The sequence below is a fragment of the Etheostoma cragini genome, chromosome 23 (assembly GCF_013103735.1).
Source record: "Etheostoma cragini isolate CJK2018 chromosome 23, CSU_Ecrag_1.0, whole genome shotgun sequence".
Taxonomy (NCBI): Eukaryota; Metazoa; Chordata; class Actinopteri; order Perciformes; family Percidae; genus Etheostoma; species Etheostoma cragini.
In genome coordinates, this window is record NC_048429.1 from 15127150 (window position 1) to 15140228 (window position 13079).

Genomic DNA, 13079 nt, shown 5'->3' on the forward strand with positions numbered 1-13079 from the left:
AGCATTTATCGTACTTCCACCTACCAAGGAAACTTCTAGCCAATAAGATGCAAAGTAGCATGGGTCTTCGACGAACAGCGTAAGTTCGGTGGGGTATCCGTGGTAACGCAGCTAAGAAAAACTGCAAGCAACTAATCTCAAGACGGACAAAATCATTATTGTAATGTTCTCTGGCCAAGGTAACAACACAGTATGAAGCAGAGTTTTGTGTCCATGAACTCACTGTAAGATTTTATATAATAATCATGCTGCCACACGTGTGTGGTGGATGGACCATCTCGGCAAAGGAGAACTGCTCACTTACACAGATTTAGACAGATTTGTGAAAAATATTTGTGAGAAATAAGCCTTTTGTGTGCATGGAAAAAGTCTAATTTAGTTCAGTGTATATATCTCTGCTCTTTTCCTGTTCCATTCTAAGGAGGTACTCCCAGTGGAAACAGTAGTTCGGTATCTTTTTAAAAGGTCAAACGTGTAGGAATTTCTTGCATCTAACGTTGAGATCATACATCACAATCAACTCTCTCTCACCACGCAGTTCAAAGTACAAGCTACAGCTACGGTAGCCTTCACGCCTGAAAGAGCCAGTCTCTTGCTCTTTTCAATATTCTTTTTCTTTTTCTAGGCGAAGAAGAAGACTCCTGTTCCTGAAATTTGGATTATGAATCTGTGTATTTCGCCATGTTTCCTTCTTCAAACTAGCCGGGGTGGGAAGCAACGATAGCCGTAAGCAGTAATAGCAGCACCTGTGAGTTGATCATGTGATGGCAAAAACGCGAAAGGTGGAGCAGTACGTCCTGTGTGTTGCTTACTGGCTAACGTATGAGTATAGAAAGTCTACCCCAGTTCATGTGAATGGAATTGTAAAAGTTCAAGCCAATAGGAATACTTGGAGCTGATGGTGGTGGTAAATATTTATGAAAAAAGGACAAGTTTGTGAACAGGCAACACAGATTTTGATAATAAACACCTAAACCCATTACACACTGGACCTTTATATAACCTATCTCCTATCTTGCCAGTATCCCTGCAATAATGAGTCCCAAAAGACATGTGAATGATCTCCTGTCAGTCTAGAAACATCTTTATGACATTTTTTTTAGATAATATAGATTTAAGAAATAAACAATTATAAACAATACACTGAGACAAAGAATGCGTCCCAGGGCCAAAAAAAAGACTGAAAAAAGAATAATTAAGCAGAGGAAAGACAACAGAACACACGCAGAAACAGACACCAAGAAAACTGATATACATAAACAGACACACACAGAGAAACAGACACAAACAAAACAAATACATATAAAGAGACACACAAGCAGACAGACACAAGACAAGGGACCAAACACCTGCGCAAGTTAGGAGGCTCTTTAAGAAATACAGAAATTACAAATGGACTCTTAAAATATCTCATTTTTATTTTCCAAACAAATTCCTTCTACAGATTACTGCTTATACTACCTTTATTCGTACACGTCTTCTGGAGACTTTGTATCCTCTTTGTGTGTGCCCAACGTCCTCACCTTTCTCAAAAAGATGCTTGATATGATATCAAAACCTTTTGGAATTCCACACAGCCCCTGTTTCTTAATAGATACCCACTCTTTCTACAAATGTAATTGCTAATGGTGGAGACAAAGGCCATCCTTCAAAGAGCAGCTAATGGGCAGCAGCTCGGCACAAAGACTCAATGCTGATGCTTTTACCACTTGTTGTCTCAGCTCTGGCTCACTGATTGTATGGAAGCCTCTGGCAGGACGCAGCTGAATACATTTTTAACCCTGTCTCAATTGGGTTTTCATGTTATTACCATCTTGAATGAACTAAAATACTTGTGCATTATGCAAGCTGGAAAGACTTCCCTCATTTTAAAGTGATGCACTAGATCTGCAACGCCCGTTGCACAAAGCGTTAACCGAGCATTTTGTTGTGCTGAAGACTTTTGTCCTAATTATTAAAGTCCCGCTCCTTTTTGTCACTTGGATATTTGATGTTTACTGTGCAGAGTGATGTGAGTGCAGAGTATGACACTAGACAGCTGTTTTCACGTTAATCTTCTGAAGTTTCTCTTTAGAGCTATGGAGCTGGTTCTTCCAGATGTATAGGCTTCATAAACATGCACGAGGATGCAGACAAACTCATTTGGGTGTTGCAATAAACAATCCTGTTTCATCATGTTTCCCTGATTGTGTACAGGGGGCCGAATAAACGACAAACACTTCAATGCGCCAACAATGATGGGGACGAAAAAGACAGCTAGCAAGTCAACGTTAAAAAATTGGATTTGTTAATGTCTTCCGAGGAAGGAAATGCGTTAATCACGTTTGTGATACACGATATACGCATTTTGGTAAGAAACACTGAATCGAAACACAACTTTTGTTAGTTTAAAACTCCATACAGGGACTGCAGGTTGAAATTAGCAATTGTTGCTATAACCTGGCCCAAAACATGTTCGCTTATATTACCAGTTTAATGTTTATGCGTGCATTGTCCCTGTTTCAAATAAATACATTTCCATTCCATTCCATAGGGCACATTAAAACTAAATCTAACAAGTGTATGTACAAGCAGCATTCTGTGACATGACAGCTAGTTGGAAGCCAATCATGGTCCATAATTTGACTGCGCTTCCCTAAAACGACCACATTAATCGTTTCTTCAACAGTAATTATGATTATATTTCCATTTATAGTGACTCCGCCCTCTAGTGGCCATATGAGATATGACGGGAGCAAAGCAGGATGTAACAACATGAAATATAAGTGCACCAAATGTCTGCACAAAGAGATATGTTGGGGTGGATGGGTCAAGCAAATACAGGACTTTCACCCAGGAGACTGGGGTTTGAGTCCTGTTTGAAAAAAAAGAAGTTAACTTTATAGAGCTACATCACGTTGTCTGGAAGTAAATTGGCGTGGGATTTGAATCCCGTCACCATCTTTCCTAAACTTTACAAGTGTTGGTGCCCAATTCGTTTTTGCGCTTCAACCTAATCAAGCTGAAAAACATTTCACAACGTTAACGACGTATTTGTATTTCCTGCTACCGCTAGGGCCGCTTATGTATGAAAAAACAACCTAAATCGTCACACGGTTTGGAGGACTTGTTGTCTAAAGTGCAACTTGTGTATATGGAAACCTGAATTGAAGTGCACATAAACTGAAAATGTCTAGTAGGTAAAGTTCTTGTTACATCCCTATGAACCAGAGAGTAACCATTGGACCATGGGAGCGCTTGTAACTAAATAATCAGTAGCCTTTGTATTAATAATACAGAAACAGAAACTGTGCAGCAAAGCTGCGCAGCAGGTGAAAACCAAAACAAAAAAGTGGGCTTGCCGCGCTCAGGCGGAGGCCCACCTACAAAGAGACAAGACCATAACATTAGAAAATGGAAACTACATTTCAAACAAAATCCAAGTACAAGATAAACACCCTCCTTTTCAGGACAAAGGAGTAAAACCACCCGACACATGCTGTGGTCAGCGCAGCCTGCTGCCAGCCAGCACAACAAAAGTATGGAGAATAGAGAGTATAATGGCAGGTTCTCCTCCCTTGATTATCCCGGGAGCTGAGAAAACACAGGTGTGCTCTGAGTGAACAAAGCTGTGCATACTCAGCTAACACAGGTGTGCAGCAGACAACCCGGAGAAGAGAGGAGAGGCCCTCGCTACACACGTAACAGACAGAATACAAATCCCTATGTAACACTTCTAAAACGTAAAAAGATTTTTGCCACATAGGTTTTCTTTAATGACAAAGATGAACACATCTTAACAATTTTTAACAAAGTAAATATTTCTGTTTTTGGAAGAAGAATCATATCAGGCACAAATTGTTTTTCCAAGAAGAGCATTTTTTATATATGTCTGGAGGGGGTCTCTGACTTTCCATACAACAGCACTGATGGAATTTTCCACAGGTTCTGTTCTGGGTAAACACACAAAGTAGAAGCCTGGCTTGGGTGCATTGTGTGCAACAGTTGTGACATCATTATTGGCTATCAATCGGCCATCTCCCATCAAAGAGAAAATATAATAATGACTGTGGAACATGTAACCTCCAGGAGGCTCAATAGTAAATCCCAATGTCCCAGAGCTGCCAAATCATTCCCCTGCTGCAGTCAATATTGTCTCCTCGCATTGTGCCAAAATGTTTCCCCTGGAGCAGCCCAATAAAATGTTTGTGCACTACAAGCGTACAAGTTTCTCAATTCTGAAGGCAAATATTCAGTTTCTAGGATGCTCCATGTAGCCTCTGCCTTTCAAAGTGTATGAGGATGTTAGCTTAGCACTGTTGCTGTTCCAAATAAACCAAACAGGTCATTTGAAATCAGCCGTAACAGCTAACCCAGATTACTGCCCTGCTTAAGGTTTACGGCGAGGGAGCACTTGTCTAAAATAAAATCATCCTTAAAAACGGATTCATTCTGTTTAAATGTGGCAAATAGTTCCTCTAAGAGACAAGCTGAGAGCAACACAGGGACTAAATTAGCACCGAGGGGTCTGAATGAATGATTAAATTAAACTACAGCAGCTTCATATGCAACTGTATACCCTGCCTGTCGTAAAGAGCTGCCCCACACGGCCTGCCGACACAAACAAACACACACACACACACACTGGGTGGAAATGGGAAGGAACAATAGGTGGTTACTCTACGGTGGTCCTGTCTAGTGTGTCCTTTTTGTTGGGTGAGGATACAGGAGGGACAGGCAGGACAGGCCACACAATAGGAGAATCCTGCTGGGTTTCCTATGGGTTACTGTGTCACTCACCTGCACAGGTAGAGGAGGGGGATCTGCGGAGAGCCATTTCACATCAACTCTGAGTGACTCCAGCTGAGTGGCAGGCCTGGTTTGCTTTGAGTTCAGTCAGTCAGCCATGCTGGTTTGCTGTCCACAGCAGGTGAGAGCAACAACAGCAACACTCTGACTCAGTGGAGCAATCCTCAGCTCAGAAGAGGCTTAGCTCTGCCGGGATAATATGCTCTTCCAAATGGCTGACTGGCTATAGCAGAAACTCCACAACTCAGCTTATTGTGTACACTCCCTTAATACACTGCACACCGGGCTTGTGGGTAACAGACCGGCTGGCTGATTGGGTGTTCAGCAAACCACACAGAGACAGGCAGAGATTACTGGGTGCTCTAATGTGCATTAATTACTCTGCCTTCTGTTTAGTTTTAGCTGCTAACATGTGGGGTCTTAAGGGTACGTCTAAGAGGCATCTCAATGCAAATTATTATTAGTTATACAATGACGGGTTTCACCCAAGAAAGGAAGATTATGACTGTTGACATGAGGCACACGTTACTTATGGACTTTAGGTCTTCAGTGACAGGTTCAAGTGCAGCTTCATCCAGATAATAACAAAGTCAGGCTGTTTCCAGCTGAACGTTATGGCAGAAAATTTGAATTAAAGGTGCTCTAAGTGATGTTGGGTGACGTTGCTTCTTGTTGACGTTCAACGTATTTTCAACCAAAACAAGAGTAGCTTGCCCCTCCCTCCTACTTCTCCTCTCCCCTCCCCCTCCCTTCTGTGCTTCGCCGCACTAACCCCTCAACCCCTAAATCCTTCTTGTTGGTTATTGGCTGGAATGCTGGAACACTGCTTGTGTATACATCACAGTGCAGGTGGGCACAGTTTGTTTTTGTTGCCATTTGTAGACCATGGGCTGTCTACAGAGACCGCATTTTTTTACAGTGTGTTTTGGGGACAGGCAATTAGCAGATAGTGAGATTTTTTTACAGTGTGTTCTGGGTACAGGCAGCTAGCAGATAGTGAGGAGATGTTTTTTACAGTGTGTTCTGGGGACAGGCAGCTAGCAGACAGTGAGGAGATGTTTTTTACAGTGTGTTCTGGGGACAGGCAGCTAGCAGATAGTGAGATGTTTTTTACAGTGTGTTCTGGGGACAGGCAGCTAGCAGATAGTGAGAGGTTTTTTACAGTGTGTTCTGGGGACAGGCAGCTAGCAGATAGTGAGGAGACGTTTGCTGTATGTGACAACAAATGTTGTAGCCTTAAACACGCGTGACATCACTTAGAGCACCTTTAATTTCCCAAAAAGATAAAGAAAAAACAATCTTTAATCTCAAAGAAGTTGGATTACCATAAAGTATTTTTCTCAGGTGTTTCTTGAAAAGCTGTCATAGTGCTGCTGCTAGACTCCTTGCAGACTAATGACGTTGTAATTAAGTCCTTCAATGTCTACACTGGCTTCCAGTCTATTAAATGATTGCTTTAAATATACTGCAAACTGTGACAAAGTAATCCCACACTCAAAAGTCCACACAATATTTTTTTCAGAACCTCCATCTGCATTGCACTTTCTGCAAATAGAAATGAAAATGGTGAGTGGAGCTCCAATGCAAATAAAAACTAATGAGGCCAGTTTTGGCCAGTAACACTGATCAGTTCAGTTTGAAGATTCTGAGTCCAACTTTTCTTTGTATTTTTACAGCGTAGTAAAATGTCAGTGTCCCGGAATAGACCCAATCACAATGTTTTGGGTAGAAAACTTCTTCCGTACGTCTCCGTACTTTGGTCATGCACTGTTTTCCATTCTTTTTATCCATGTTTTACTGTCTGTTTTACATGTTTTAATGATTTGTGTGTTGCATTTTGCAGACTGTAAAATTTGTGTTCTCAGCAGAAGAATTTCAAGCATGTGTTGCCAAAATGCACCTTGGGAGTTGTAGGTAACTTCTCCCCCAAAGTCTTAATAGATAGCTTTTATTATTAGACTCAAGGTCCATTTAGAAAAACAACCAACACACATACAACACAATTAAAAAGGACAGATACAAAAGAACAAATTTAAAGAAAAAAAAGAAGAAAAAAAAAGAAAGCTATACCAGTAATGCCATGATGAGACTGGTATCACACAGCACTGAACCTCGGGTCAATCAGTTGTATGTGGGGTTACAAGAAGAATTCAGGCGACCAATACATTTATACATTAGAATTCTCAGTAAAGCTGACCATGTAATAATGTCCAGCTTGACAAAACAATTCACTTGCACTATACCACCTTGGTTGGAGGCTTGCCTTTTTAAAGTTAACCCACAAGGGCGCAGTGTAAAAAGTAGTACAATATGCTTTAAAGAAGCATACAAACATACAAATTTAACGACAACCACAACATGTTTGTTAGTGTATATATATATATATATATATATATATATATATATATATATATATATATTTGATACGTTAAGCTGTGACCCAAATACTTATTTTTACAACAATCAGATAGCACTTGCCCTGCCAGATGAAAAGATGTTAAATTAAAGTCTTTATCCCCTGTCACTCTGCAGATCATATCCAAACTATTTTGGAGAGACAACAGCCAAATCATCAGCATACATAAGATGGTTCACTAGCCTGTTACCAATAATACATCCTGTCTTACCCTGTCTTAGCTGATCAGACAGGTTATTCATGTAAATATTAAAGGTCCTATGGCATGACAATTTCACTTTATGAGTTTTTTATTATTAATATGAGGTCCCCCGGCCTGCCTATTGTCCCCCAGTGGCTAGAAATGGTGATAGGTGTAAACCGAGCTCCGGGTATCCTGCTCTGCCTTTGAGAAAATGAAAGTTCAGGCGGACCAATCTGGAATCTTGCTGAAACCTTGAAAGGTTACCTACCCTTTCTCTGCTTTGTCCGCCCAGAGAATTTGGTCCACCCATGAGAGAGAGAGACATCATGGCTTTCAAACAAGCAAAGTGGCAGTTGGTCAAGGCCACACCCCCAGCCTCCACCTCAAAGCTCATTGTAGGACTGGCTCTAGTGGCTGTAATTCAGCACCGAGGCTGCATTTTTGGAAAGAGACTTCAGATATGGTATAAGGGGACCACTAAGGGTATATAAAGAGACTTCAAATATGGTATTAGGGGACCACTAAGGGTATATAAAGAGATTTCAGATATGGTATTAGGGGACCACTAAGGTCTATATAAAAAAAGACTTCAGATATGGTATTAGGGAACCACTAAGGTCTATGTAAAAAAATACTTCAAATAGGGTCTTAGGGAACCACTAAGGTCTATATAAAAGAGACTTCAGATATGGTATTAGGGGACCACTTAGGTCTATATAAAAGCATCCAAAGAGCACCATGTCATGGGACCTTTAAAGAGGGTTGGTGACAGAATCCCCCCTTACAGACTCCATTACTCCATTATCACCAAAAGGAGTAGAGAATACATTCTCTACTCCCCATTTGTTCTGCATGCTCTGATTGAAATACCAAAAAGCCAGGATTCTAATTATTCTGTTTGGTACTCCTCTTCTGCTCAATTTCAAAAACGGCTTGTAATGGTTAACTCGGTCAAAGGCCTTGGAGGCATCAATAAAACCAATACAAAAAACGTCTGTCTTCTCTAGGTTTCTACCATTTCTTGTAGTGCATCGATTCACAGATCAGCACCGTGATTGGCCTTAAAGCCAAACTGGTTACCTGAAGTATACAAATAAACACACAACCTATTATTTCCAGGACCTTTGATAATAAACTCCCACTCCCACTTCTTAAGGTTCACTTTTTTAGAGTTAGTTGCCGCCACATCTCAACTATGCTACCAGTCTCAGAGACTCCCCCTATGTTGCATGGTAATGATGCACCGTCCCTATTCAGAGCTCTCACCTCCTTCCAGAAGCCAGTAACATCATTACCAAGGAGCTTTTCAGCCATAGAGCTTTATTGACATAACAAAGTGCATATTTATAACTAGCATTAGTACGCTTTTTTGAGTTCCAAGACTAGGCCTCTCTCTTGGCCTTCTTAGCTTCAGCATGATAAACCGCCAAATATTTGTTCCCCCCTGGCTTGATGCTGTGTCTTTTATAAGGATAAATAAATACTGGCCTACTGGCCTCATACACCGATTCCACAATACATTCATACATGGCACAAAGGTCCTCACGGTGAGAGCTTATGCTACAATTTACATCAGAACACAAAATTGCATCTTTGGACATCTTCATTTGTGACCTTAAACCAATCCAGTTTAGCCTTACGGGGGCCTATTAATCTCCTGAGACATCTCAGGGAAACTAGCAGAGTCATGTAACATAATAAAAGGAATGTGATCAGACACGGATGCCCCATACACAATCTCTATTGAACTCTAGAACATGCATCAGAATTGCTGATGCAGTGGTCTAGCCATGATGTTGTGTGCCAGGCCTCACTTATGTAAGAATAGCTCTCTGCAGGTGGGAGCCTTTGGCTGGATAGTATCATCCCAGAACAGTAGCAAATGCCTGGCAAAAAGTGAACTCCTGTCTGAAAGATCAGCATTCAAATCCCCCACCACAAAAACACTTGTTGGATAGTTATCGGAAAAGAAGAGTTTCTGAAAGCCAGTTTATTTAAGTATTCATCTTCATTTTGATGTGACTCATATGGTGTATATATACATACTCCTTATTGTTAATTGTTATCTGGACAGCAATACACAGATCAACTTCCAACCTGATGACACTAATCACAGAGTCTAGTTTTTCAGGCCATGCCTCCTGCCATCCGTCCTAATGTTCCCATAGAACCAGATCTCAGACTCACATTTACAACATTATTATTACCTTGAAATCAAAGCTAAAACATTTACTTCTTTCCTTTTTTCCATCTGTTTTTCTTTGTTGTTGTCTCAATGTCTAATGCAATGGACTTTGAATTAGACATTAACAAAGACATAGTGGTTACATATGTCACGTTCTGCATTAAGCAAGATCATTTTCTTGAGGTTAAAGTGACATTTGCATATCAATGACCGTCTGCTGAACTCCATCATAAGCTGGTTCTCCGAGTATCAGTTTCTTGTCCCCCACTTCAAGGAAAGTAATGAATGATATCAATGATCAAATTTGCTGCAGGGTTGTGTGTTGCACATTCTACTTCCTCCCTCCCAGTCTACTTGGCCAACCACCTCAGCTATTGATTGTTGTACCTGATGGTAACTGATGCTTAATACAGATAGAGTGTGAGAGACAGTGTCAGGTTGCACACACACATGACACATGTACACACACAGTAACACACACTCCAATGCATCTTCTTATCCTGTCAGTAAGGGTATTTAATGTGGGCACAGACAGACACACACACACACACACACACACACACACACACACACACACACACACACACGCACACACGCACACACGCCTTTACTTTCAGTGTCCAGTTACAGGAGGTACAGATATGTTCAGGGTGTTAAATATTAAAGGCTGTAATATTAACGGCTAGGTGTTGTAATCGAGAAAACCGTTAAAAAGGTCATGTTCGGACTACATGTGGCTTGTGTGGTTTTGTGCTTGACCATCATGTTATGTAGCTTTCTCAGCTAGCACTTCTCAACTGTTGTAATACAGAGTAAAGTTCCCAAAGAGGACATACAAGTGTAATCCAAGCAGGAAAATGTGGAAATAGTAGATCTGGGAGGACACAGGTGCACACTAAGTGGTATATCTAATGGCGTCCATTACATGGTACCTGCTCGACTCGCCTTGACTCTACTCGCCTTTTTTGTTTTTTTATAATAAAAAAAGCACCTGTTACTAGTAATAGGTACTTCAATTAGCGTCATAGTTAAGCCAGCTGTGTTATTTTTTGCTGCCTCCAGCTTCTTTTGAACCTAAATGTGTCTTCTGGCAACAGCAACAGAATCTAAAAATCTAAAACAACACACCTTCAACGTTCTGTGTGTGTGTGTGTGTGTTTGTGTGTGTGTCACGTTAGGTCACAGCAATTTTCTGTGGCATCGTTATGACGGCCACCCACGCCCGCCTCACTCTTGAGGCGGTACTAAATCTGCAATGGCAAAAGGAGGACGGGGCACCACCAGCCGAACCGGTACTAGCAGCAGTGACTTACAATTATGTGAACAAAAATCTTTGAAATTTGACCAGTATCGAGCGAGAACACTCTCACCATCAGCCGCCAACCCGGCCTCAATGTTACCCAATGGGGAAAATGTTCATGAAGTCCACTAGAAATGCTGCTTTTGCCACTGACAGGCTCAGATTGTTATATATGATATGACATATGATGTTCTAAGTGTCTTCCTCCATTATAGAAAGGATCCCTACAGGTGTAGACCTTATTGTTAAAGAGTAAAATCTTTCTCGTTTAGCCAGAAACAGCTCAGGGATCGCTATCGATAAACCCAGCAGACTCCACTTAAATAAACAAAACTTTTAGAGTGTGTAGAGCCAGCATATATTCACATGTATATTGATGGAATAGGGGTTTATTTCAACCAAACCAGAGTGGTGATTGTTGGAACAGTGGAAAGACGAACCAAGACGTTTCTGTCGACTTTGAAGGGATTATGTTCTTTCACAATGATAAAATGACAGTTATATATTTAAATGGAGTTTGGTGATAGCTATTTGGAGGCTGTTTTAATGTTCTGTAGAGATCCTTTTCACAATTTTCTCAGACACTTAGAATAATAATCTAAGCGTGAAACACAAGCACTTTTTGTGGACGGAAATTAAAGGTGCGCATTTGCCCATTATTGTTACATTGCAGCTTGTTTTGTCTTGCTTAATACCGGACAAATTTAAAAAGAATTGTTAAAGACAAAAACACGGTAAAATAGGGTCCAGGTTGAAAAATACAGAAGTTACCCTTTAAGGCAAAGTCAGTGGTGATTGGACAATGTTTCCACAGTGATAATTGTGACTCCACTTTTTGAACAAAATAAAATAAAAGTTACACTACAAACGCATCTTTATGCTGCTAGCTAGCAGCTCCAGTAACACCTTGACAATCAGTACTCCACAGGATACGTTTGTGTGAATAAAGCAAGGTGTTAAATTCACCCCACATTCTATCTCAAAGCAATTAAGCACAACTGGGGGGGGCACAGTGTGGAGCAGTGCTTGTAACTTTATGAAATAGCATTATGGAGGACAAACGAGTAGTAACATTACCCCGCTCATAGGTCTTATACATTTAGCAGTTAGCAACTCATTGCTAACATGAAGGTAAACAGTTTACACTAGACTACACAAGGATAATGTCAATGCACAAATGGAGAATGTTTAAAAGCTGCACGGGTCACGCAGAGACACTGAATTCAAAGGCAAAGCATTACATTTGGATTTATATTCTTTCAGCAACTCAAAGGCAGCCGCCATAAATAGACTAAAGAGCATCACACCCACACATCATAATCACATGTAGGCCTAAAGAATATCTGAATTTACATTTACATAGAAGTGTATTCATGATATGTGCACACGTGCATGAAAAAATCTCCCGAGTACACAAGGATTTCAGTATTTGTGAGGACTGTTATTGACTACGGGCTTTCCCTAGCTGTTAACCTAGAGCTCTTACACATCAACTGAACCCATAGCTTAGTATGTAATGGTTCACTCCAATTAACCTCAACCCAAAGCTTGACCCTGTAATAACCCCTCGGAGGAGGGGACAGGCTAGATGACCTCATCCTGAAGATCTGAAATTTAAAGTGTTCCACACACACACGCACACACGCGCACACACACACACACACACACACACACACACACACACGCACACACAGAGTGATTTCCCCCGTCGTCTGATCTGGTTCATGTCTTCCTGGAGAGGAACCAGAGATAATAAGAGAAAGAGAACAAATCGATTTTCGACGCTCCAGTTTCTTCCAGTTTCCTCCCACACCAACCTCACACACCTGTCAGAGCTGAGGGCGTTACTCCATAAAAGGAAGCTACAGTGCACGTGGGGAAAATGCGGCTTCTTGAGAATCACTATTTCAAGAAGGCACACTATTTCAAAAGCTGAAGTGCGTCACAATTTTGTCTTTGTATCAAGGATCCTAAAATGATTTTCAACCTTGGTTGTGATCCACTTCTCTGAGGAAAAGACTCAGATAAGTTTTGTTCAGGTTTTGTAATATATATATATATATTAAAATTATAATTACATATCTATAATCAACTGTGAAAAGTTCTTGATTCCACCAAATATTATAGTCAATAGTTGTGTTCTCAATGTGTCTGTCAGCAAGCAAGACATGTAGCATCAAAAACACAATTGTATTTAGTATATGAT

The 13079-nt window shown here is 40.7% G+C and overlaps 1 protein-coding gene across 5 annotated transcripts in view; it reads right to left on the reverse strand.

Annotated features, from left to right (window-relative positions):
• The window catches only part of ano2b (anoctamin 2b), an 89375-nt gene extending 84219 nt beyond the window's left edge, over positions 1–5156 (reverse strand). For 4 of the 5 annotated variants that reach the window (XM_034863353.1, XM_034863352.1, XM_034863351.1 and 1 more), the window contains exon 1: positions 4780–5156. In XM_034863353.1, the coding sequence (XP_034719244.1) occupies positions 4780–4816 (37 nt within the window). In that variant the 5' untranslated portion in view covers positions 4817–5156. The remainder of the gene's footprint in view (positions 1–4779) is intronic. The other variant, XM_034863354.1, reaches the window with a different exon arrangement.
• Between the last annotated feature and the right edge of the window lie 7923 nt (positions 5157–13079).